Source organism: Ictalurus punctatus, chromosome 28 (genome assembly GCF_001660625.3).
Source record: "Ictalurus punctatus breed USDA103 chromosome 28, Coco_2.0, whole genome shotgun sequence".
Taxonomy (NCBI): domain Eukaryota; kingdom Metazoa; phylum Chordata; class Actinopteri; order Siluriformes; family Ictaluridae; genus Ictalurus; species Ictalurus punctatus.
In genome coordinates, this window is record NC_030443.2 from 8,830,958 (window position 1) to 8,857,869 (window position 26,912).

The 26,912-nt window shown below is 39.3% G+C and overlaps 2 protein-coding genes across 5 annotated transcripts in view; both read left to right on the forward strand.

The window, feature by feature from the left end:
• Positions 1-5,293, forward strand: part of ppp6c (protein phosphatase 6, catalytic subunit) — a 50,913-nt gene extending 45,620 nt beyond the window's left edge. For both annotated transcript variants that reach the window (XM_053677202.1, XM_053677203.1), the window contains one exon: positions 4,267-5,293. In XM_053677202.1, coding sequence (XP_053533177.1) covers positions 4,267-4,515 — 249 coding nt within the window. In that variant the 3' untranslated portion in view covers positions 4,516-5,293. The remainder of the gene's footprint in view (positions 1-4,266) is intronic.
• Positions 5,294-5,392: 99 nt separating this feature from the next.
• scai (suppressor of cancer cell invasion) overlaps positions 5,393-26,912 on the forward strand; it is a 112,521-nt gene continuing 91,001 nt past the window's right edge. For all 3 annotated transcript variants that reach the window (XM_017459854.3, XM_017459855.3, XM_017459856.3), the window contains exons 1-2: positions 5,393-5,762; positions 6,190-6,255. The gene's annotated coding sequence lies outside the window, so the exon portion shown is untranslated. The remainder of the gene's footprint in view (positions 5,763-6,189; positions 6,256-26,912) is intronic.

Below are 26,912 nucleotides of genomic sequence, written 5' to 3' on the forward strand. Positions count from 1 at the left end.
ATGTATGTATGTAAGCGATTTTTACTCAAGGCACCTCCCTTAGAGTCTGAACCCCATACAGTTGGGTCAGATGAAATCACCACAGGGTCCTTTGCAGGCTGAGCTGCATCACTGAGGAGGCATGTGGGTCAAGCAATATCTGCCAGTGCAGGGACGCTTACAGTCTGGAACATGCAGCTGAAGGAGTTATCAGGGTTGGGTATTGGCAGCCGACACAAAACGTCCTTAAAATCTGGAACACTCAACTGAAGGTACCTTGTAAATAAGGTTTTGCTTACAAAAGCTTAACCTTAATCGTAACGTTGCGCCTCTCCTTGTCAGGTCAGAGATTCAGGACCGTTGTTTCTATTAATGTCTTCTACCTCAAGGGATGAAGACTCAGAACGTGGTGCTTCTATTAATGTCTCTTTCCTTGTCAGGTTAGAAATTCAGAATGAGGGGGTGCCAATCTGGGAGATATCTTTATCCCTTTCTTCTAAGGAGGAGATTGTAGTCTGGCACCTTTCCATTCAGTCAACGTAATTTGGCTATTGATGCCAGAAGTGCCCACAGTGTATCCCACCATAGTGTGGAACTCATTTGCATAGTGTAAAGTACTATGAGTAGTGTCTTTAAAGTTTGCCTATGCAATATTTCTTTTCAAAACCTCTTTCAAAATATTCTAGGTATTGTGCTGAACAAAGATTCCAAACATGATAAGAAATGGCTGAACCATCACCTGTGCATTCATTTATGTGTTAATGGATCAGCCTATATAAACTGTTGTCAGCGATCATTATCCATTAGGATAAACTGTTCTTTACATGAATGTGAAGTGTAGTTAGAGAGGGACCCTGTTATAACTAGGCCCTGGAATACCATCTCAGTTGCTGTTCACTACAGTACTGGCATTGGATACAGTGTTTGCACCAGACCCACATTACTGCTGTAACCTGGCTGTGTTGTCATCTGAGCTCCCTGGTCACATGGCTCTGTGCGGGCAGCCAGACTTTTTGTGTCTGATGTCCCCACACTCAAAACATTGTGTGCTTTCAGTGCTGGTGAAGACAGTGTAACTGCTGTCTCTATGTTTGCACTTAAAGTTCACATTTAGTGTCTCATCAGAGTGGTCGAGAAACATAAAAACTTGTCTCTGAAAAGACAAGACGTGTTTCACTGCAGTGTTTTTTCTGAATCATTTTAATTGAGATGGTGAACTTCCAAAAGCAGGTCAGCTCCTTCATAATACCCTCATTTTGAACGAATGGAGGCATGTTTGGGATGACTAGTCATGTTGCACCATAACCCTGTTTACCCATATTCCATTTTTAATCAGTGTGTTGAATAGAGCCTGTTTTTTCAGAAACGCCACAATAGCTTTGTTTATTCGGGAGGCAGAGTAGATGGTCACACCTATATCTACATAAATGTGTGGCATCGCCGATGCCTCAGTGGTATGTCATCAAGTAGTTCACACATATAGCCTAGTTCACACTACACGATTTTAAGCCCAGTTTGCAAGTCGCCGCAATCGGCAGTTGATCGTTATGTGTGAACTACTCAACAATGCCTTGCTGAGGCATCGGCAACACCACACAGATATTTGGCATGCTAAATATTTGGAGCTCTCGGGTGACTCCACACACTATGGTGTGAAACGTGTCGTCACTGGCAGTGATTGCGGCGGTGAGCTACAGCCAATGAGAGAGCAAGGCATGAGGTGAGGTCCCAGGGAGAAAGGGAAACCCACAAAACCTTTTTTACACATCTCCAACTCTCTCTGTAGCACACAAAATCACTGTGTGCTAATCTTTCACACACGTTCTTTGACTTGTCCTTTTTGGGGTTTCTTCAGCACAAATCATCGCGCAAACTGCTCAGACCGATTGTTTCTGTCCTACGTCCATCTTCAAATAAACAACTCCTGTTTCACGTGTGGTTTTCGCGTCATATATCCGAGTCGCTTCTTGATCGTTTTTTCATGAAAAAGCATAGTTTGGACACCAGATTGAGTCATCGGGTGACGGAGTCGTTGTCCGCTCATGGAGTGTGTGTGTGACCCCCTGTCGCTGAGCGATCATGTAGTGTGAACACCACAATGACTTCATGATTACAAGAGAGCAAGTCATGTTGAACAGCACAGTGCTCTATCAATGCTGAAAGTCGTATAATGTAAACTTGGCTTAACGATTGACTGCTGATTGGTGAGCCCCGATTGCTTGGTGAGCTCGGCGACTTGGAAATCAGGCTTAAAATAGTGTAGTGTAAATTAGGTTTAATAGCACCTCCAATCTCCCGCACACACCTGATGCCATCACTTAGAGCAAAGCCAGCCACAGATGGCATCACTGGGAGTCGACCAATCTCAGAAAACTTTACCTACAGTGGATATAAAAAGTTTACACACCTGTGTTAAAATGTCATGTTTTTGTGATGTAAAAAAAAATTAAACCAAGATAAATCATCAGAAACTTTTCTACCTTTATTGTGAAATTTTTACCTATTAATTAAAGTGAAAAAAAAATCATTTTAGGGGAAAAAATAAAAACTGTACAATAAGCTGGTCCTTTAGATTTTATCACAGTATTCAATCTTTTTCAGTAACAGTCACTCAGTTTGGCACATCTTGACTTAGCAATATTTTCATCTCGGGCATCTCCTATGCACAGCCTTGTTCACCCTACAGGATTTAGGTCTGGACTCTCTCTGGGCCATTCGAAAACCTTGAACTTGTTTTGGTGAAGCCATTCCTTTGTTAATGTGGAGGTTTGCATTGGGTCGTTGCCATGCTGAAAGGTGAAATTCCTCTTCATGTTGAGTGTTTTAACAGAAGCCTTAAGGTTTTGTGCCAAAATTGACTGGTATTTGAAGCTACTCATTATTCCTTCTACACTGATTAAAGCCCCAATTCCAGCTGAAGAAAAACAGCCCCAAAGTATGATGCTGCCACCACCAGGCTTCCCTGTGGGGATGGTGGTCTTTTGGTGATGGTGTTTTTTTTTTTTTTGGTGCCAAACATGTATTTTGGTATTATGGGCAAAAAGTTTAACTTTTGTCTCATCAAACCATAACACATTATTCAACATGGATTTGGGAGATTGAGTGAATAATTTTTTACATTTTTTGGTTAAAGGTTTCCGTCTTGCCACCCTACCCCATAGCCTAGAGATATAAAGAATTCGAGATTTTCGCATGTAGGGAGCAACCAGTACTTCCCAGCGTCCCAGGCCAGTTTTCACCTGATCTGATCATAAATTTTAAGAGGGACATCCTGTTCTTAGTAGTGTCACTGTTGTCATATTTTCTCCACTTGTTGATTATCGTCTTTACGGTGTTCCATGGTATATCCAATGCCTTGGAATTCTTTTTGTACATCTCTCCGAATTTATATACTTCAACAATGAGATCCCGTACTAGCTTTGTAAGCTCTTTGTGGCCCATGGGTTTTCCAGTTGGATGCTACCAAGATAATGTTAGGAAAATCCTATAGGAACAGCTGTACTTTATTTGGGGGCAGTCAGTCACTTTTATTGATGGCCGGTATATACTAATTTAGTATTTAACATGTTTGAATGTGATTGGTTGATTCTGAACACTGCCACATTATAAAAGGGTATGCACATTTATGGACATTGGAAGCCATTTTAACAGGGGTTTGTAGACTTTTTATATCCACTGTATACATTCTCTCCAAAATCACACAATCACACCCTGTTTTCCCATGCTTGACAGAATCATGTGGTCATTTAGTCTATGTGCTTCTAAAAATCTGGCTAGGTCTGTGTGGAGAAATTCACCTGTATGCTAAAAGGTGGCATGTGCATTTTTGTTTTTTTTGGGGGGGACAAGCTTTTAACATTTCTTTACGGGACATTCTATAACGAAAGTGCAGGCTGATATTTAATATTTTCTTTTAATGTGTAGATCATAATTTTCACAAATAATTTAATGTATAAATTAGTTTGTGTTCCTATTTTTGCTAACAAGTTGTATGATTTGTTTATTTTTTCATGTTTCGCAAAAAAGCATGCAGACATTTTTATCCTTCACTAATGCTCAAGTCTAGTTAGAGCTGATAGAACAGTAAATATCTTTCACTACAGTTGTAAACAATTTATTGTAATTTGGAAATGGACTAGACAGCGAACACCTCTGAAATGATTATCAGTAAAAACCATTCCAAGTGGTGAATTTTTATGGATACCAAAATGTTTTTACATTAACCCTTCAAGCAGTGTAAAATGTATTTGTGTAATATCAATGTTTTTATTTCTCCCTTTTTTGCAGTTTGTCCATATTAACAATCTGAAGCTGATCTGCCGTGCACATCAGCTGGTTCATGAGGGCTACAAGTTTATGTTCGATGAGAAGCTTGTCACCGTGTGGTCAGCCCCCAACTACTGCTACCGCTGTGGCAACATTGCCTCAATTATGGTGTTTAAGGATGTGAATACACGGGAGCCCAAACTGTTCCGCGCCGTGCCTGATGCAGAGCGAGTCATTCCACCCAGAACCACAACGCCATACTTCCTCTGAGGGCGAGATCTTTGATGCCCACTGTGTCCACTCTCCCCTCTTTCTCATCTTGGTCAACCTCTCTTTTTGTTTTTGGTTGGTTTGTTTGTGGGTTTTTTTTTGTTTGTTTTGTTTTGTTTTTTTTTATATCTGAAGTTTTAAAAAAAAAATATGCATCCCCTCTCACCACCCCTTCCCCGAGATTAGATTATGAGGAACCCTGAGGATGTTGCTAGCCCTTTTCATGAGAAGTGCAAGCTTGTCATGTAGAAATTTGGTATGAAGAAAACAGTGTTCCTCTTGGTGCTGGTTTTTTTTTTTTATTTTATATATATATATATATATATATATATATATATATATATATATATATATATATATATATATATATATATATATAAATTTATATATATATATATATATATATATATATATATAAATTTATATATATATATATATATATATATAAATTTAATCATACATGGATTTAATCATATGTGGTACCATAACTCTTAAAGAATGTACACCACTTAGTCAGACCACTTTGAATATTGGTTTACTCAGATGGTTTAATCTGGCCCTTTTCTCTTGAAAACTAAAGTGCATAATGAAATTGCAATATGGGGGTGAGGTTGGACCAGGTGATGAGACAGAGGAGGCTGTGATTATTTTGTACATTTAAAAATTGTATTGATTTAATCTTTTTTTTCCAGATTTGTTGTATTTTATTATTGTAGAGATGGTGACCCACATACCAATTAAATATTGAAAAATAAACCCCATTTATTATTAATTTAAACAGTTTGTACGTGCGTGTGTTTTGTGACATTATTCCCTTACCATGATTTAGACACGTGTGTGTCTGTGTGTGTGTTGTTAAATGACCCAAAGTGGTCATATGGTGGCGTAAGTTAACATGAAAATGCGTCTATGCAAATCAATGTCTGCCCCGCCCTCTAAGGGGGTGGTTCGGTTGGCAACACTGTAAGCCAATTAAATGCCTAGCTTTATGGGACGTCATAGGGGTCGGCTGTGCAGCAAGTTAGTGTGAGATGTGTTTTTCAATGGAAATTGTACAAAAACGACAGAAGTCACCGACGGAACAAAAATAAAAAAAAAATTTGTCTTTGAGAGAAAAGCTAAATGAGGTAGCTGTTAAATCACGCTGACGGAACAACTGCGCGTTGATATTTCTGAAATTTTACACTGCATCAACGTTGAAGAACGTTTTTTTCCCCTTGAGGTTTCGAAGAAGATACAATATACAGGTGATGTAACGTTAACTGTTATATCTCCACCTACCCGTTTAAATCGGATTGTCTAATCAGGTTTTTTTGTTCACATTTTCCCGTTTGTGTAGTTGTACAGTTGTGCAAATTTGACTAGTTAGCTAGCGCTAACTGTGCATCATTGCTTTAAATTGTCCACGCTTTTAAAATAGCTGTCATATAAATGATCATTAGTAAGGTATTCGCCTTTAAAAGTGCACAAACAGACTCCTATTAATTTATTAATTGCATAAATACCTAGCGAGCGTACAAATATAGCTAGCACAACCCGGAGACGAAGCGTAAATAACAGTGACAGTAAAAGCTCTAATAAAAGTAGTGCTTTAAACCACATTTAATCCCCATAGATCTTTCTTCTTAATTTACACATTTCATCGCATAAACTTGCATTTTCCGACTTTGACAGATCCAGAACGTCAGGGGCATTATCGCTCTGTGATCTCGTTGCAGGCGAATTGAAAAAGACATAGAGGTAAGGACATTTTATATTAACTCAGTCAATGTATTTGATAATCATATTTCTAAGATATCCTTATTATACAGAGTAAAACAGTACCGCAATAACAGCTCTGAACTATACGATAAACAGTTGCTTGACTATTTGGTTAGAGATTACGAGTTTAACTTTTAATGTTTAGCTTGCTGGTCCTGCTTGTGGCCGTGTACACGGATATGTGTGTTTGAAAAAGGAATCGTAAATGTTGAGACCCAAACAGCCTCATGACAAGGCTACATCAAGACCGTATACTATTGTACTAAATATGGTAATATAGTACAGAACATAAGGCACACAGCATTTCATGTGATGCTATTTAAAACGTGTAGTCATGGAGTCAGTTATTAATAGTGGCGTGCTGTTGTTTAGTACGGTAGTTACCTGTTTTGGCATTCTATTTTATCACTTGGTAGGAAGCGGTTTGGGATTTATCAATTGAATCGGTTACGTATGCTACCGTACTATTTTGACTAGGTCGTATGATGTTTAGGTTGTTAGACTACAGCGTGTGTCCTGGTTCTTCTACTGTTGTGGAGATCAGTACGCTTCGAAAAAATATATAACCTTTTAACGAGACTCATTAAGGTCACTGTACTGAAGGAACGGTGCAGGATAACTATGAATGAATAGGATGTGTAAACCCTTGTGCTGCTCCGAGTGTTTATGCGGGATTTGAATTAAAGTGATGCTGAAGATAAACGTACGTTAGACAGCATGGCATTTATTTTTATTTGAAAACAAAATCTGAGATTGGTCAGCATGTCCAGAAGAGTCTTTAAGTGTGTGTAGATTTTTGTTGCAGAAATATATATATATATATATATATATATATATATATATATATATATATATATATATATATATTACAGTAAATATATTTCCAGTGTGGGTATTCATATGAAATTTCACCAGACTTTGGTATTAACTCAAGAAATCCACACAGAAAGAAATCCAAACATTAAAGTCCATAAATGACTACGTTTACATGAACAGCAGTAATCTAATTATTGACCTTACTCTGATTAAGATAATAATGTGATTAAGGTGTTTACATGAGTCGCTTTTAGAATACTCCCGTCGTGTTCCCGTTTTACATGTTATAGAACATAATTAGATTAACAGCCCACGTCATTACGTCACCGCGCCACGCCGTCCGACGTCCCTCCAGAATTTCACATATCAACATACAGTTCGTCTTCGTTATGGTACCGTATACAGTTTTGGGTGTTTTTATTTTATTTTTTTTTACGAACGCTTTAAGTGCAGTTAATTATTTGTCATGCTATACGTGCTAATAGACAACTGCTTGAAGCCGTGGGCTGTGTCCCAAACCACATACTTACCATCTATATAGTAGCCGAGATACATATATTTTTCCCCACTACAGGCCTATAGTAGGTAAGTATGCGGTTTGGGACGCAGCCGAACTCCCTTGTTTGCCGTAAAATCTTGAAAACTGCCGTGTGTGACCGTGTCCTGTTGTAAAATGTGGTGAAAACTCTCACACGACGATCATAATGTGATTAAGGTGTTTACATGTCTGTAATACACTTCGATAATGCGACTAAAACAGGAGTACTCTACCTGTCTTAATTCGATTAGAGCTTAATTCGAGTATGACCTTGATTAGATTAAGGTAAGTAAAAATTGCTGTTTACATGGTAGTTTCTTAATCAAAGTATGGTCTTAATCGGGTTAAGAGTGGATTATTGTTGTCCGTGTAAACGCGGCTAGTGAAGTTGTGTGTGATAAAGAGGAATGACGCAGAAAAAAAATCTTGAACATGCTAACTGAAATCTATTTAATACTTAGTGGAGAAGCCTTTGTTTGTAATGACAGCGTCAAGACGCTTCCTGTATGAAGAAATTAATCGGCCGCAGTATTCAGGTGTGATTTTGGCCCATTCTTCTAAACATATTGTCTTTAAATCTTGTTCAATTGGATTCAAGTCAGGTGATTGACTGGGTCATTCTAATGCCTTGATTTTTTTTCTCTTACACCAATTGAGAGTTTCCTTTGCTGTATGCTTTGGATCATTGTCCTGCTGGAAGGTCCACCCATGTCTCATCTTCATCATCCTGGTGGATGGCAGCAGATTCTTCTCAAGGATCTTTCAGTAAAGAGCTCCATTCATAGTTACTTCAATTATATGAAGTCTGCCAGTACAATGTGATGAAAAACAGCCCCACACCATGATGCTTCCACCTCCAAACTTCACTGTTGGTATAGTGTTTTATGGCTTAATGTGCAGTGCCATTTTTTTCTCTTAACACTGTGTGTAGTATGACAGCCAAAAAGTTACATTTTGCTCTCATTGACCAGACTACACTCACAGTATTTCATAAGCTTGTCCAAATGAGTTGTAGCAAACTTTTAAATGAGTTTCGATATGCCTTTTCTTTAGTGATGGAGTCTTACGGGGTGAGCGTGCATAGAGGCCATGGTGTTGGAGTGCATTGCCTATTGTTATCTCTGTAACGATGACAACTGCTGCCTCCGAGTGTTTCTGGAGCTCTTTCAGAGTGGTCCTTGGCTCTTGGGTTACTCTTCTGACTATTCTTCTGACTCCCTGGTCAGAAATCTTGTGAGAGGCTCCTGTGTGTTGCCGGTTGATGATAGAGTGATGTTGCTTCCACTTGCGGATAATGGCCCAAATGGTGCTTACTGGAAGATTCAGAAGTTTTGAAATAGGTCTGTATCCGATTCTATCGGTAACAATAAGGTTGCAAAGTTCTTGGGAGAGCTCTTTGCTTTTACCCATTATGAGTACCCATCACTCATTTCTTGTGCGACACCTTGGTAACGAAAAGCCTTTTTTATATTCCATCAATTTACTAACACAACTGATATTAATTTGCACAGATAGAAGGTATAATTACTTTCTAACTACTTACAGATTTCAGCTGGTTCCTTGCCTTACCTTGCCTTGGAGAACTGCTTTTTGTTTGTGTGACATTTTTTTTCCTGTGTCATTCCACTTTATTACACATAACTTTATTTATGGATTTTAATGTTGTGAATTATTTATATTTGTGGTTTTCTTGAGTTAATACTCATGTCTGGTGAAAATTTCATGTGAATAACCTCATTGGAAATATATTTACTGGAAAAAGGTTTGATGTGCTCAATACTTATTTACCCCCACCAGGACTCTACGGTAACAATTTCTTTTAGGAGCACTTGTGCTCCTAATTGCAAAAATTTAGGAGCACGGTTGAAGTTGAGTTTTTTTTCTTAGAGATGGTAACATTAATGTGCCACGTTAAAGTTAATTCTGTCAATTATGACAGAATTTATGAACATAGTGTGAGCCATGACAAATTAATTTACCTTCTGATAAACTAAATGTAATATTTTCAGTAAATTTTTCCAAACTTGATTTAAACATTTTCCATGTTACGGATTTACTCTGTGGTTGGATCTTCATCCACGTTTTTTTTTTTTGGGGGGGGGGGATTGTGCACAGCGTACCTGAACCAGTTTATCTGCAAAGTTTTTTCCTGTTCGGCGTGATGATGTTTAATGTCCACGACAACCTCTGTAATGCCATTTAGCAACTTGTTTGTGTCATGATTTCGTAAGCGCTGGAGCATGCAACACACTCTTTTAGTGACATTGACTTTGTTTACTTTCTACATGTGCATTTGTTATGATTCCTGCCCCTGTAATGTCATTGGTTGTTCCCTTATGTGTCATCATTTGTCTCAGCTGTTTTGTGTTCACCCTTAATTACGTTTGTCATTTAAACCCCTCGTGTCTCTTTGTTCGACGCAAAGTATTGCGTGAGTTTCCGTGCACCAAGCTTTTGTTCATAGTTTCACGTCTCATAGTTTTGATCCTGCTCTCGACCTCGTTGTTTGAATCTTGTTTATCCTAGTTTATGCCCGTTTGCTGATCGCCTGAACTTTTGCTTGTTTTTGACCACGCTATTGTCTCACATTTTGGATTTGTCTGCCTCTCTTCAATTAAGCTCTTGTCTGCACTTGCATCCGTCCTAAACCCTCATTACACGACCGTTAGCAACTGCCTTTTTCAATACACGTAAAAGCTTTAAAAAAAAAAAAAAAAAAAAAATCAGGAGTGGGGTTTTACTGACGTATTTTATGTCGTAGAATAAAACATGAAAAATATTTTGAGCTTGTGTTCACCACAGACATTATTTCAGGCTTTTAACCAAAATCCCATTCAAAAAACCCGTTGATTTTGGGATGGAACCAGAATGGCTTAAACGCTAACTTGTTTCCGGGCTTTGGCATACAAAATGACGTCATCCCTGCGCCACTCTATGGTGACTGTAAGTTTAGGAACTGCTTGATTTGATATGTAGTGGAGTTTTCTATGAGTGGAGGACGAACTTTAAACGTCAATATCGCAGTCGATCATGTTCATGTAATCGTGGGCAGTTAAAATCATAATCGAGATCGATTTTCGATTAATTTTGCAGCCCTAAATCTCATATAGGGTGTGATTGGGTGAGTTCATTTATCGACCAAATGCAAAGCTCTTTAGTTTAATGGTGTTCATTACTGATGTTCCGATCAGGATTTTTACATCCGATACTGATTTCTTGTCATCTTGATCAACCGATACCGATCCAGATACCAGTCTTTTTTTTTCTTTTTTTTTTTTTAAGCTTTAATCAGGGGGTCTATCATTAACAGTTAAATGTAAGCTCTTTGCTCATTGTCACTGTTAATTAAAATAATAGCAATGAGAAATACTGTTGGTTAATTGATGAATAAACAAGCATAAAATATTTATTTTTAAATATTTTAAACAATAAAGAGTCCTAATTAAAAGTAGACTAAAACAAACATGGTCCATATTAGGAAAAAGAAGGCTAATAGCCTTCTAAGGAAATAGAAGCCTACTAAGCTTAATGTAAAATTGATATTAAATGCAACCCATAGTAATTAAACATTATTTCATTTCACAATTTATTTATATTTTATGAATTTGTTATATAATTTTTTTAATTAAATTATTTATTTATAACTAACCGCATTTTCTGTCTTTACATTTTATTAGTTTTTTTTGTTTGTTTGTTTATCAGTTTTAGATGGGTGCCCCCAGTACAGTGTTGCCATGTCTGCTGATAATATTGCATTTTTGGGGGATTAAACAAACTGAAAACTGGTGTTGACATTTCAAGTGATATCTGGCAACCGTGAGTTTAAATGAAATGAACGCACTGCCTGAGTTGGTGAAGGGAGAGCGGCAGCATATTGTATGTTTACAGACTGAACAGTTGCTACTCTTGATTATGATTGGTGAGGAATTATTTGATAAAGAAGTTTGAATTACACCCCACCTTGTAGGTGATGAAAAGTAGTGTGAAAGTAACTGTTGTGCGGTGGTGCTAGATGCATTTTGGAGTCATAGTTTTTATTCTGATTGTATCATACAACTCTGTACAGGTCACTCGCACCGGTGCGAATATATATTTTTTTCACAGTCGCACAAAGTACTTTTCAGTCGCAAATGCAATTGAAATGGTCTCACTGTAGAGTCCTGCCCACTGTATCCTAACAAAATGTCCAGGTCCTCTGGCAGAAAAACTGGCCCCAAAATATTAAAGAGCTGCCAACATGTTTAACGGTGGGCATGAGGTACTTTTCCTTATGACTACCTCTCTGTGTGCGTCAAAACTTTGGTATTTATTGCCAAAAAGCTCTATTTTGGTTTCATCTATCCCATTTGAAGTTCTAGTAGTGTCTGGCAAACAGAAGACACTTGAGTTTTTGGATGAGAGTATACTATTTTTTCTTGAAACCCTTACAAACAACTTATGGTGATGCAGGTGACTTCGGATTGTAGTTTTGGAGACTTTCTGACCCCAAGATTCAACTAACTTCTGCAGTTCTGCAGCTGTGATGCTTGGAGAATTTTTGGCCCCTCGAACGATCCTCTTCACAGTGCGTTGAGCCAATTTAGACACACATCCAATTCCAGGTTGATTCATAACATTTCCAGTTGACTTGAACTTCTTAATTATTTCCCTGATGGTGGAAATGGGCATATTCAATGCTTGTGCTATTTTCTTACAGACACTTCCCATTTTGTGAAGCTCAACGATCTTTTGCCACACATCACAGCTATATTCCTTGGTCTTACCCATTGTTATGATTTCCATTACATGAGAATAGATGTTAAACTTCATATTCATTTTGCCAGCAAACTTGACTCTCGCCAAGATAAGCACCAACTCAGATATCACTTCACAGTAAACTAATGTCCTTATGTGTTTCCATCCATTTATGCTTCCTTCTATGTAATGTCCTTCAGTTTGGTGTTGATAGCTGACTCCAGGGATCTGCTTATTTTGGTTGAGCTAAGTAGGGTACATCCCTGGGGTCTTCAAGTGGGCACCTTCCATCCTCGGTGTTTCGTCGACTAGCCCACGATACCTCAAGAGGGCTCGACGGTGATTGTGGCGTCCCAGAATCAGCCCCCTCCGTTCCCCACTCAACTCAGCCCAGCTAATTTACCTGTACCTTTCTTTCTTTCTATTGTGCTTGAACTCCCCAACCAGAATCTTTCCGTCTCAACCACAGCCAATTGCTGCTCCTCTCTGCGGCTTCAGATAAATTCTTCACTGTGCGATGCAACTCTTGGCCGTTGAATCCTACATCTCTTAAGAAACCGGGTTGTAGAGTGTGCCACAAATCCTCGACATCCTACCTCCATTGGGTAAACCCACATTCTCCGTCCTTGCTGTTCTGCTTCAGTGGCTAGTTGAGCATACCGCAATTTCTTCCTCTCATACGCCTCATCTACAGCATCTTCCCATGGCACTGTTAACTCTACCAGGTGAACAAGGCGTGCTGACCCAGACCACAAGACTATATCTGGTCGAAGGTTTGTGGTGGCAATCTCAGGTGGAAAAATAAGCCGTTGATCGACATCTACCAGCATTTTCCAATCTCTGGCAGCTTCCAGTTGTCCTGGGCGAGGATTGGTTTTAACACCTTTTGGTGGTTGCTCTCCTGGACGGAGGAATATTGTCTTTTGTATGTACTGTTTTGATGGAACAGGTGGCAACTTATTGGTCATGTTACGCCTGTCTTCCAATGCTAATGCCAAACATCGCAGCACCTGGTCGTGGCGCCAAGTAAACCGTCCTTGGCTAAGAGCCACCTTGCATCCTGTCAAAATGTGCCTTAATGTTGCAGATGATGAACACAAAGGACACGAGGGATCCTCTCCTACCCAAAGGTTTAGGTTCTGCGGTGATGGGAGAACATCATACGTTGACCTTATAAGGAAACTGATCCTGCTCTGTTCCATTGCCCATAGGTCTTGCCAGCCAATCTTGCATTGTTCCACACTCTCCCATCCCATCTCATCTCATGAATGACTAAGGGAATTTGGCCTATGTGTTACCTTATATCTATATTCCTGTGAAACAGGAAGTCATGGTTGAACAATTTCCTGTTCCAAATATATTTTTCTCATAATTGTTGTACAATTAAGATATTTAACACACACATATTTTTATATATATATATATATATATATATATATATATATATATATATATATATACACACAAACCTGTGTTGTTTGCAATTCTTTGATATCCATGAGAGCAGAGTATTTTAGTGAATTTTTTTAAACAAAAGTTAATAAAAAATTACAACAATAGACAATTTTTCACAGCCTTCTTTGCTCATACAGTGCATCCGGAAAGTATTCACAGCGCTTCACTTTTTCCACATTTTGTTATGTTACAGCCTTCTTCCAAAATGGATTCAATTCATTATTTTAATGAAAATTCTACAAACAATACCCCATAATGAACAATGTGAAAAAAGTTTGTTTGAAATCTTTGCAAATTTATTCAAAATAACAAACAAAAAAGCACATGTACACAAGTATTCACAGCCTTTGCTCAATACTTTGTTGAAGCACCTTTGGCACCAATTACAGCCTCAAGCCTTTTTGAGTATGATGCTACAAGCTTGGCACACCTATTTTTGGGCAGTTTCTCCCATTCTTCTTTGCAGGACCTCTCATGATCCATCAGGTTGGATGGGGAGCGTCAGTGCACAGCCGTTTTCAGATCTCTCCCGAGATGTTCAATCAGGTTCAAGTCTTGTCTCTGTCTGGGCCACTCAAGGACATTCAGAGTTCTGCTGTAGCCACTCCTTTATCTTGGCTGTGTGCTTAGGGTCGTTGTCCTGTTGGAAGATGAACTTTCGGCCCAGTCTGAGGTCCAGAGCGCTCTGGAGCAGGTTTTCATCAAGGATGTCTCTGTATACTGCTGCATTGATCTTTCCCTCGATCCTGACTAGTCTCCCAGTTCCTGCCGCGGAAAACATCCCCACAGCATGATGCTACCATCACCATGCTTCACTGTAGGGATGGTATTGGCCAGGTGATGACTGGTGCCTGGTTTCCTCCAGACATGACGCTTGCCATTCAGGCCAAAGAGTCCAATCTTTGTTTCATTAGACCAGAGAATTGTGTTCCTCATGGTCTGAGAGTCCTTCAGGTGCCTTTTGGCAAACTCCAGGTGGGCTGTCATGTACCTTTTACTGAGGAGTGGCTTCCATCTGGCCACTCTACCATACAGGCCTGATTGGTGGAGTGCTGCAGAGATGGTTGTTCTTTCGGAAGGTTCTCCTCTCTCTACAGAGACACGCTGGAGCTCTGTCAGAGTGACCATCGGGTTTTTGGTCACCTCCCTGACTAAGGCCCTTCTCCCTCGATCGCTCAGTTTGGCTGGGCGGCCAGCTCTAGGAAGAGTCCTGGTGGTTCCAAACTTCTTCCATTTATGGATGATGGAGGCCACTGTGCTCATTGGGACCTTTGGTGTCAAACTACTCCACAGAGTGTGACCCTAAATACTTTTTAAAAACATAAAAATATTTGTAAACAATATGGCCGCCACATGTAAATCAATTCTAATGAGGTTTAGTCTAATTTACTCAAACAGCAACAAGTTATGTCTGTTTGAATGAAACCTAAAACATATATACAGGCATATATAAAATTCTGAGGTCATGTGCGAAGTTTGGGGCATGGTCATTGATGTCAGAGCTAAGGTCAAATATCTGTTTTTCAAGAACTGTACGTCTGATCGAGCTGAAACTTGGTATGCTGCATCTTTATGCATGTGCATCTCTGTGTGATATTTGATGATGACATTGTTACTTAAAAGCATGGCTAACATCTGATAATCAGCTTTCAGCAGGCATTTGACAGAGGTAACATTGAGCTATTATCATAAAACTTATCATGAAAGTATGGACCCTGTAATAATAGATGGTTTTACTCAACTTAGCTTCTGGGGGTGCTATTCATGTTTTTACATGTAAAAACAAGAATATCTTTTGTAAAATAAGGTGGAACAGTGGAACTTTTTTCTCATGCTGTGCCCTCAAATGAAAAATGTGCCTTTTGGACCATTTAGCTCCACCCACTCAAATTTTTGATAATTTAGATGAATAATTTCATATGCAAAACCTTCTTTTGAGAACTTGTCCTGGGATTTTTGTCCTATCATAATTTAGTTGTGAAACTACTCAGCAGAGTGTGAGCCTTAATAATTCTTAAAAATGTTTTGTAAACAATATGGCCGTTAGATGTCAGTCAATTCTAATTGATTGAGCCTAATTTGCTTAAACAGCAATAAGACAGGATTATTATTGAACTATTGCCACTAAATTTGTTGGTTAGGTCCCATATCCCACCCCTGACTCAGGCAAATGAAATGACCCATAGCCACCAGAAGGGGTGCTATAATAAATTAATTTTGGTTTACATCTTCAAACTGTAGGGAATTCCTGAGTCCTCCTGCATTTTTGGCTTTAGCTGACTTTCTTTCTGCTTTGTTTAAATTTTCTGAAAGAATTTTCTTTTCAAACTAGTCCTGTCAATTCACATGTAACCAATAAAATGTTTGATGACACAAACGTACTAAAACAATATTGATTGTCCAAACATGTTGGCTGCTACAGGTCAGATTACATAATACATAATCAGAAGCACACTGGCTACCCCTCAAATCCTATAACAGTTGGCCCATAGTGGTTGTTGTAACAAAAAATGCATATACAGTATCTCACAAAAGTGAGTACACCCCTCACAATTTTGTAAATATTTGATTATATCTTTTGATGTGACAACACTGAAGAATAATAATGTCTAAACCACTGGCAACAAATGTGAGTACACCCCTAAGTGAAAATGTGCAAATTGGGCCCAAAGTGTCAATATTTTGTCTGGCTACCATTATTTTCCAGCACTGCCTTAACCCTCCTGGGCATGGAGTTCACCAGAGCTTCACAAGTTGCCACTGGAGTCCTCTTCCACTCCTCCATGAAGACATCATGGAGCTGGTGGATGTTAGAGACCTTGTGCTCCTCCATCTTCCGTTTGAGGATGACCCACAGATGCTCAATAGGGTTTAGGTCTGGAGACATGCTTGGCCAGTCCATCACCTTCACCCTCAGCTTCTTTAGCAAGGCAGTGGTTGTCTTGGAGGTGTGTTTGGGGTCATTATCATGCTGGAATACTGCATACTGATCATGCTCTGTTTCAGTATGTCACAGTACATGTTGGCATTCATGGCATTCAGTGCCGGCAGCACTCATGCAGCCCCAGACTATGACACTCCCACCACCATGCTTGACTGTAGGCAAGACACACTTGTCTTTGTACTCCTCACCTGGTTGCCACCATCTGAACCAAATAAGCTTATCTTGGTCTCATCAGACCACAGGACATGGTTCCAGTAATCCATGTCCTTAGTCTGCTTGTCTTCAGCAAACTGTTTGCGGACTTTCTTGTGCATCATCTTTAGAAGAGGCTTCCTTCTGGGACGACAGCCATGCAGACCCATTTGATGCAGTGTACGGCGTATGGTCTGAGCACTGACAGGCTGACTCCCCACCCCTTCAACCTCTGCAGCAATGCTGACAGCACTCATACGTCTATTTCCCAAAACAACCTCTGGATATGACACTGAGCACGTGCACTCAACTTCTTTGGTCGACCATGGCGAGGCCTGTTCTGAGTGGAACCTGTCCTGTTAAACTGCTGTATGGTCTTGGCCACCATGCTGCAGCTCAGTGTCAGGGTCTTGGCAATCTTCTTATAGCCTAGGCCATCTTTATGTAGAGCAACAATTCTTCTTTTTCAGATCCTCAGAGAGTTCTTTGCCATGAGGTGCCATGTTGAACTTCCAGTGACCAGTATGAGGGAGTGTGAGAGCGAAAAGACCACCAGAAAAGATAAGAGAGAGAGAGAGAGATGGGAGTCTCTGGACATGTTTGTCCTTAGCAGGACCAAATTTGAGTTTAATACCTCTGGTTTATATGGATCTTAATCTAGACATTCTATCTAAAATCTGTATTTTTCTGTATATGAAGCTATCCAAAATTATGTGTATGTGTAAAGCAAGGTTTAGGGACATTTTGTACCTGAATCAGGTAACACTGTGAAAGTCAAATAGGATGATTCTAGAGTCTGAGAGTCTGGTGAGTGCATTCATCTTTTTAACCATAACTTTGTTTAAACAAGTTTTAAATAGTTTCCCATATCATGAAACGTTATCCTAGTGTGATTATTAAATGGACAGCCATGTAAAACTTTGCATTAAATTCTTTTCACAATTCCAATCAGCATGTGTGACCTGCACATATGTATGCTCTCCTACAGTACAGTAGTTCTATGAAATACAGTTCATGTTGCAATGTTGCAGATTTTAATTGGGGTCAGATTACTGTTGCTCAGGCCATAAATCCAATCAAGCTAAAATCTGTTGTGCTACATAGTTGTGCTAATCTGTGAAAAGATTTTTACTGTTGACTAGGTTACTACAAAAACATAACTGCCATCAGCCATTCACATTGCAGCACATACTTTACAGTTTTAGCATTAAGCTACCTTTATGAAATTTTAATTAATCTGTATTTGCTTTAGTGTTATATGCAAGTTAGTGCTCGAATTAGCTACCTGTGGTGCAGTCTGCAAACAGTGCTTGGCCCCTGCAGATAGCTGATTGTGGCTGTTGTTTTTGTTGTTATTGTTGTTGTTAATAATACTATCAATTTATTTCTGTTGAGGAGACCCCTGTGTGGAAGGTATGACCAACTAACTCATGCCTGCAATCACGCAGGTTTCGTTAATAGAAACTGTCCATTAACTGCAATAACTCGTAGTACTTTGTTTAGATATGTAAGGACATTTCCAAGATTTTTTGGATTTTAATGCAAGTAGAAATATGTATGTGTATATATATATATATATATATATATATATATATATATATATATATATATATATATATATAAAACCTCCACTTTTTTCAGGTACAAGTTGTTTTGCCTTTCTTTAGCTGCTAATTCTGAACTATGAGTGTAACTATTTGACTACACAAACTACTGTTATGAACAGACTTACCTAATGTTAGCTTGCTAGCAAGCCAATCTCATGGTTAGGGCTGCACAATTATTGCCAAAATGATCATCATGATTATTTTGATCAATATTGAGATCATGATTATTTATCACGATTATTCATTCATTTCAGGGACAACCTATTTTTATTTTTATTGCACTTTCACATTTAAATAAACAGACCACTGCTTTCACCTCCATGTTGTGCTACAATTCCTACTAACGTACAAAGCTTTGTATCAAATTAGACTGATCCTTAAAGTACATCATCTCGTAGAAGCAGAATATAAATACAGTTGTACCCAAAATATAGGATAAGTAAAAATAAAAAGGACATCAACCAAATGAAATTATGCAATCAAATATAATAATATGCAACCAAATGAAAACAATTCAGGTCTATGCAGAAATGGCAATAACAGTGTTTACAGGAGGAGAGACGCAGCCAGATCACCCAATAGAGTTGTGCAGGGATGACGTAATTTTGTATAGGAACCCGGAAGTTAGCATCACACTGGCTCCCTCGACAAAATCCAAACAGGATTTTCCCATAGGCTTTTGGATTATTGCAAAAAATCAGCTCGGTAATCAAAAAACTTTACAATTCTAACATTTTTTGTCCATTAAGACAACTTTTATGAAGTTTGAAGCCTAAATACAACCGCCAGAACTAAACAGTGCTAAAATACTACCTCGTTTCCGTGTTTTGGAATACAAAATGACGTCATCCCTGCACCACTCTATGGTGACTGGTTATAAGTTTAGGAAGTGCTTGACTTGATATGCAGCTGAGCTTTCTATGAGCACAGGACGAACTTTAAACGTCAGTATCGCAGTCGATCATGTTCATGTAAACGTGTGCAGTCAAAATTGTAATCGAGATCAATATTCGATTAATTGTGCAGCCCTACTCACGGTTACATCGGAGAACAAAAGATTCATGAAAAAATTCAATCCTTGTCTTTCAGTTGCTGTTTAGGGACTCTGGACAACTGGGCTGTCAAACAACTAGTTAATCTCAGTAACATTTAGCTTTGTTCACACACAATTGAACTTACATTTAAGAGCTAATATCCTCCTGATAAGATGCTGCCTTGGAGTTTTCACTAGAGCATCAGAGCCCAAACACTTCTTTTTAGAAATACTGTATCCAGAGGTCTTGTGTCCAAGTGAAAATGTATGGTTACTTCTGCTTTTTCTTTAGATTCAAAGCTTGTAACCAAAACCAAAGAGCTTCTTCATTTTGGGGAAGCAGCTGGAGATTCTTTGGTGTCTCACATTCACTCTGGTGAGCAGTTTATGGTTAAAAAAACAAAAAAACAAACAAACAAACAGCTGCTCTAAGAAAACCTTTTGTTTGTGCCAGTTATTAAGGCAACCCCTAACTGCACAAACAATAGCAGTTTTCTGTGAATCTGTAATTATTAACATTAACTATGAGATGTTAAATGACCGTGTTGATAGATGCTGTGATGAATGCAAACTAGTCAACTGAAATAACCGAAAATGGCTAACTGGAAATCTTGCACAAAAACCTTCAAACAGGCCGAGTCCATTGGAATGCTGAAAGTAGGGTGGATTAAAGTGCCCAGTGACCACCTGGGTTCCTTCTTTTGTGCATGCGCACTCATGTAGAGACCTAACACACACACCTAACACAGTCACATGGTACCCATACAACCCTATAAAATGCCATAATTAATGGCTGCCATTCCCTTTAGTTCTTCTTCTCACCTTTATAAACATTTCGTATTTTTTGGACTATATACGTAACAGGAGCTTCAGCTACGAGTAATTAGATTAACGTGCAGCTTTTACCACACAGTTATTGTTGGGACAGCATCCCTCAGCATGCCAGGCTTCCAGGGTATCACAGCATGTTAGAAAACCACCCTATCATCACACTCATGGCCTTGAAATTCCATACTCATAATGCTGAGGCGCTAAGTTGGTGATCTTCTCTAACTTCCACTACCCTTAATATAAGGTTTTGAGTGCATCGCCCTCCAGTTTCCTGTGTCAATGCAGAGAGAGTAAGGCCTTCAGGGCAACTTCTGGGTTGGGGCTTCAATCACTTGTAGCTGACCTACTCAAGCATAGGATCTTCAGCAACAAATGGAGTTTGAAATTTGGTCTCTAAGACAATTCCAAGTTCATTCTGGTTTGTTCAGTGATTTATTCAGTCACAGCAGCCTACACGTTAGCAGGTTAGCACTGTGCCTTTCTTCTTGCAGAGATGGTTGCCCTCAGAATAGCTCTCTTAGTAGTGAGTTGCAGAACTGTCGACTCCACTATTTACAGTACACTGGTTTTCTTCTTTTTTGCTGCATTGCTGAAGGGTTGCCCTCAGAATTGCGCTCTTATTGGTGACTCGCAGAATTACGGACCCCACTATTCACAGTATAGCTCCAACGAAAAAAGGAAGTGTAATATGCAGGATTCATTCATGTGTGGATTATATCTAAAGCTCTCAGTTGTCTCAATAGATATTTCATGCACAATAAAGTCAATACCAGCCCATTGCTTTCACCAGTCAGAGATGATCTGAGCATCACAGCCCAGGAAGACTGTTGGCCATAAACAGGCATGGACAGTGAGGGATGATGTCCTCCATCTCAGTGAGGGTGGATGGTCTAGTGTCAAATATGGCTCAGCTGAAAGCTATGATGTTGAAGCAGAAGCTATGCAGAGGAAAGAAAGCTCACAGCCAATGGTGGAGCATATGACAAAAGACTAGAAGGCTTAACAAGAGGAACTGCTGGCTGTGCCACAGTTGTCAAAAAAGGAGATGGATGCCCTGGCATCAGAAGTGGCTCAGCTAAAATTACTGATGTTGAAGCAAAAGCTACATAGAGCAGGAGCTTGCACCTGTGGGCAGAGTGTTCAGTATAGGAGCAGGTTTTCTCTCTTGCTCTGTTATTTCTGTGCTAAGCCATTCTACTAGCACAGTCGGTACTGGTATCTGTGGTGGGCAGCTTTGGTTGCAGCAGTGTCCGCTGCGCTGCACCTATGCTCACAGCATGTGCTTATAAGCAGCTTGGCTTGGCTGCATACCTGACAGTGTTACTCATAGCATGTCACTTGTGGCTTCAACAGGCGAAGCACCATGTTTAGTCACACAATGCCACAACACTGAATTACCTCTTGGACAGCGACACCAGTAATTAAGTACTGCTAATTGCTTTGGAGTGGTTATTTCAATCTGCAGCCATTGATTTCTCTGTGAGTGAGCTGATCAAAGCCTCATTCCTGGCAGTGAGATACCTAGGATAGGTGGCAAGACCTATCTGCACCAATTTGATTTATGGATGATGCCAACGTGAGATTTCAACCTCAATGAAGCATTTCAATGCTAAACCACTGAATACAGATGTACTTCCAATATCCTGATGAGGTCATATGACTTCATTTATGGATGACACCAGACATGGTTGGCACAGCCTGTGCCAGAGCAGTTTGTTAGCCCTGTAGCCAATTGAGCCATGGAAGAAGGAGAACAGGAATCAAGGTCAAAAACCAGTGTAGCCAAATGTATAACACCCTTTAGTTACCACAATCCAGCTCATCAGCTAGGTGGCCACATAAGTTTTGTTGGCTTCATAAGAGCCCTAAATGGATAAATATCATGCTCTCTGACTCCTGACAGTTGTCCTGTCTCAACCGATTCTGAGGTGAACCTTCAGTAGATGGCCCCCACGCCACATCTCCATAAAGGCTGCATGTTGGACATTTACGGCCAAAAACTTTCTTTACTGGCATCTGCAACTACAATAAAATAGTATTAACTACAATAGTATTCTGACGACTAAGCTGCCATCAACCCAGCTGTTGAAGCTTAGGGCCTAGACCAAAGTCCAAGCCCATCAACAAACTGTGTGTCCCAAGAAAGTTGTTTTCCTCTGGAAAGAAGCACAATGGGAAAGATGGATCCCAAGGTCAGAACAAGGAATTCTACTCTACATGCTTTCAGAAGGAAAGAGATCTTTGTCCTCAAGGCTTTATGCACCCTTCATGCCCTCATTGCTCTTGAACACAGTTCCTTTTGTGGTTGCATTTTTTTAGGCATAAGGTAATGGCCATAATTGGATCCTGGGTTCCAACAGTTTATTGAAAAATAAAACAACCTTTAAAAGTAAAAATATAAAAATGTGCGCATAGCATAGATACAGCTGGGTCCATAAGTATTTGGACAGTGACACAATTCTCATAGTTCTGTACACCACCACAGTGGATTTGAAATTGAGCAATCAAGATGTGATTGACATGTACATAGTTTTTACATAGTTCCTCCATTTTCTCAGGCTCAAAAGTAATTGGACAAACTATCATAATTATAGATATAAAGATAATTTTTAATGCTTGTTTGTGGGGCTTTCTGTTTTGTATTCATTAATGAAAAGTATGTTCAGTTGGTTGAGGTCAGGTGACTGACTTGGCCATTTAAGAATATTACATTTCTTTGCCTAAAGAAGCACTTGGCTTGCTTTTGCAGTATGTTTTGGGTCATTATCCATTTGTACTGTGAAGTGCTGTCCTATCAGTTTTGCAGCATTTGACTGAGTCTGAGTAGAAAATATAGCTCTATACACTTCAGAATTCAGCCTGCTACTATCAGCAGACACATTAGTAAAAGCCAATGACCTCCTCTTGGTTTCATCTGACCAGAGAATCTTGTTCCAGAACAGGGCAGGTTTTTTATTTTTTTATTTTGAATTTTTAGATGTTTTCTTGCAAAGTCTAATCTGGCCTTTCTTTTCTTCAGTGTGTCCACTGTATTTTGAGGTAAACCCTCTGTATTTACATTCATGAAGGTGTCTCTTGATTGTAGACTTTGATGATGATACGCCTACCTCCTATAGTGTTTTTGACTTGGCTAGATGTTGTGATGGAGTTTTTCTTCACTAAGGAAATAATTCTGTGATCATCCACTTTAGCTGTCTTCAATGTTCATCCAGGGATTTTAGTGTTGCTGAACTCGCCAATCTATCCTTCTTTATAAGAATGTACCAGATTCATTCTGTTTTTTTTGACCATTTGACCACTCCTAAAGCTGTTTCTCTGATAGGTCTGTCTTGTTTTTTTCCAGCCCAATGGTGGCCTTATTTACTTGCATCAACAAATGTTTTTTCATGAAATATTGAGAAAACCGGCCACACCTGGCCATGAAATTGCTCATCAGTGAATTCTCCTATTACTTTTGAGCCTGTGAAAATGGAGGGACTATGTAAAAAAAAATGCATGTAATTCCTAAAAGTTTTGTTAAACCCCTTGAATCAAATCTGTAAGTCTTCACTTCAATCACACCCCCGATTGTTTTATTTCAAATCCATTGTGTTGGTGTACAGAGGCAAAAGTATGAAAATTGTGTCAAAATACTTATGGACCTAAATGTAACATTACCTAATATAACACACCTGCCTAATATTGTGTTCTCTTGTTCCGCCAAAACAGCTCTGATCTGTCAAGGCACGGACTCCATAAGACCTCTGAAGGTCTGCTGTGGTATCTGGCACTAAGATATTAACAGCAGATCATTTAGTAGTCCTGTAAATTGTGAGGTGGGGCCTCTATGGATCAAAATTGCTTGTCCAGCACATCCCACAGATGCTAGATTGGATTTAGATCTGAGGAATTTGGAGGCCAAGTCAACACCTTGAACTCTTTATGTTCCTCAAACCATTCCTGAACAATTTTTTCATTGTGGCAGGATGCATTATACTGCTGAAAGAGGCCACTGCTATTTGGAAATACTGTTGTCATGAAGGAGTGTATTTGGTCTGCAACAATGTTTAGGTAGGTGGTATGTGTCAAAGTAACATCCACATGAATGCTAGGACCCAAGGTTTCCTAGCAGAACATTGCCCAGAGCATCACACTTTCTCCACTTTCTTGTCTTCTTCTCATAGTGCATCCTGGTGCCATCTCTTCCCCAGGTACGCGACACATGCACACATCCACATTATGCAAAAGGAAATGTGATTCATCAGACCAGGCCACCTTCTTCTATTGCTCCATGGTCCAGTTTTGATGCTCACAGGCCAATTGCCAACAGCCACTTTAGGTGGATGACAGGGTTCAACATGGTCACTCTGCCTGGTCTGTGGCTATGTGTGTTCTGACCCTTTTCTATCATAGACAGCATTAACTTTTTCACCAATTTGTGCTACAGTAGCTCTTCTGTGGGATTGTACCAGACAGGCTAGCCTTCGCTCCACTCACATATCAATGAGCCTTGGGCACCCATGACCCTGTAACAGATAGCTGCACAGTGATGCAGAGTCCGTTCCATTCTGGGGTGTTTTAATTAATGGAAGAAAAAATAAATAATTAATCAGTATAAATAAACTACCTAAGTAAACTCAACCTAAGAATTATGCCGAGTTTTCTATCTTAACAGAACAGAAGAAGGGAAAAAAAAAAGATGAAGGGAAGGGTGTGGTCTTCGGAAGCAATAAAAAGAACAGGTGACTAGGTAAGAGGAAGTGGGACACGGAAATGAGAGCCAGGTGGGAATGGCGGAACTGATGGTGTGCGTTTGCCAGGGACCATGCTAATGCCCCTACTGTGGATTATAACCATGTGGATATTGATTCAGGAGGCTGGTGAACACTTCAGGAATATTCTGCCAAGGTGAATCAAAGAGCGAGCGGAGCTTTGAGGGTTTGGAGGCATATCACAGGTTTGAGATCCTTTCTTTTAATACTTTTGTGGAGAACCAGTATGCTTAAGTCATTGGATGTTACTGTCTGTAAAGAACTCCGAGTGTTAAGCGGACTCTGACTGCCGATTTCCTATGCTTTTAAGTTCACAAACTCCCATATGCCAAAATCACCGCCGTTAAAGTGAATACTTTTTTTGTTTTGGTTAAGAATTATTAACTATTTTTTTTTATTGCCTTTTGTGTGTGCAAATTTTTCTTTTATGAATAGAGGCTTGTTTCCTTATTGTTTCACCTGTTAATCCCACATATAGGAACTTTTTTAAAAATTTTTGTTATTTTGGTTTCTATGAATGAAAATGATCTGTATTTTCTCATGTTTCTTGCATGAGTGGGAATAATCTTATTTTGTCAGAATTGAGCAGCCTCCTGTTTTTTCTGCTGAGTGATGTCCAGATTATAAATGACGGTTAATTTAGACTGTCTGGTGCCCAAACCCCATAAGTAAGGTATCACGCTACAACCCTGTTGCCAGTTCACTGGTTGTGCTTCCTTGGACCACTTTTGGTAGGTCCTAACCGCTACAACCCGGGAACACTCCACAAGACCTGCTGTTTTGGAGATGCTCTGACCCAGTCATCTAGCTATCACAATTTGGCTCTTGTCAAAGTTGCTCAGATCCTTACGCTTGCCCATTTTTCCTGCTTCCAATACATCAAATTTGAGAACTGACTCTTCACTTGCTGCCTAATATATCCCACCCCTTGAGAGGTGCCATTGTAATCAACATTTAATCAAATGATAATCAAAATTTCTCCAAAAGGGTGTGAGAGACTGATAAACTCTGCAGAAAACATTTACTGCAAGTTATTGTTGTTAAAGCTGGTTCTACATGTTACTGAGTTATAGTGTGTACTTAGATTTTCTCACCTGGTTTCTGAATGTTTGTTTACATTTTGTGAAAAAAAAAAAAAACCCATATTGAAATCTGTTGTGTTTTTGTTGTCACCTGAGGCTATTTATTTGTTCATAGTAGATGGTGATGACCACACAATTGTTATTTAGGCCCTGAGAAATAAAAGCATAGGAGGGTGTATTTTATTTTCCCCATGACTGTAAGTATGCATACTCCTTTACTGATACTTTTTTAAAGCACCTTTTGCTTGTAGTAGAGCACACTGTGTTTTGTGTAAGAGTCTACCAACATCTTTTAGCAATGCATCATCTTTTGGCAACTTTATTCCACTGTTCCTTGCAAAATTGCTCCAGACCTATTAAATTATGAGTGGATCTCCTGTGCCCAACCCTTTCAAGTCATTCCACAGTTTCTTTAATAGGATTTGGATCTGGACTCTGACTGGGCCATTCCAAAATGTTGATTATCTTCTGAAGCCATTATTTTGTTGACTTACATTTGTGCTTTGGGTCGTTATCATGCTGGAACACCTTTTTCTTCATCCTTAGCTATCCAATAGAGTCCTGCAGGTTTTGTGCCAAAATAGATTGATATTTGGACTTATCCATGATTCACTCCTTCTTGACTAGAGCCCCAGTCCCAGCTGAAGGGAAGT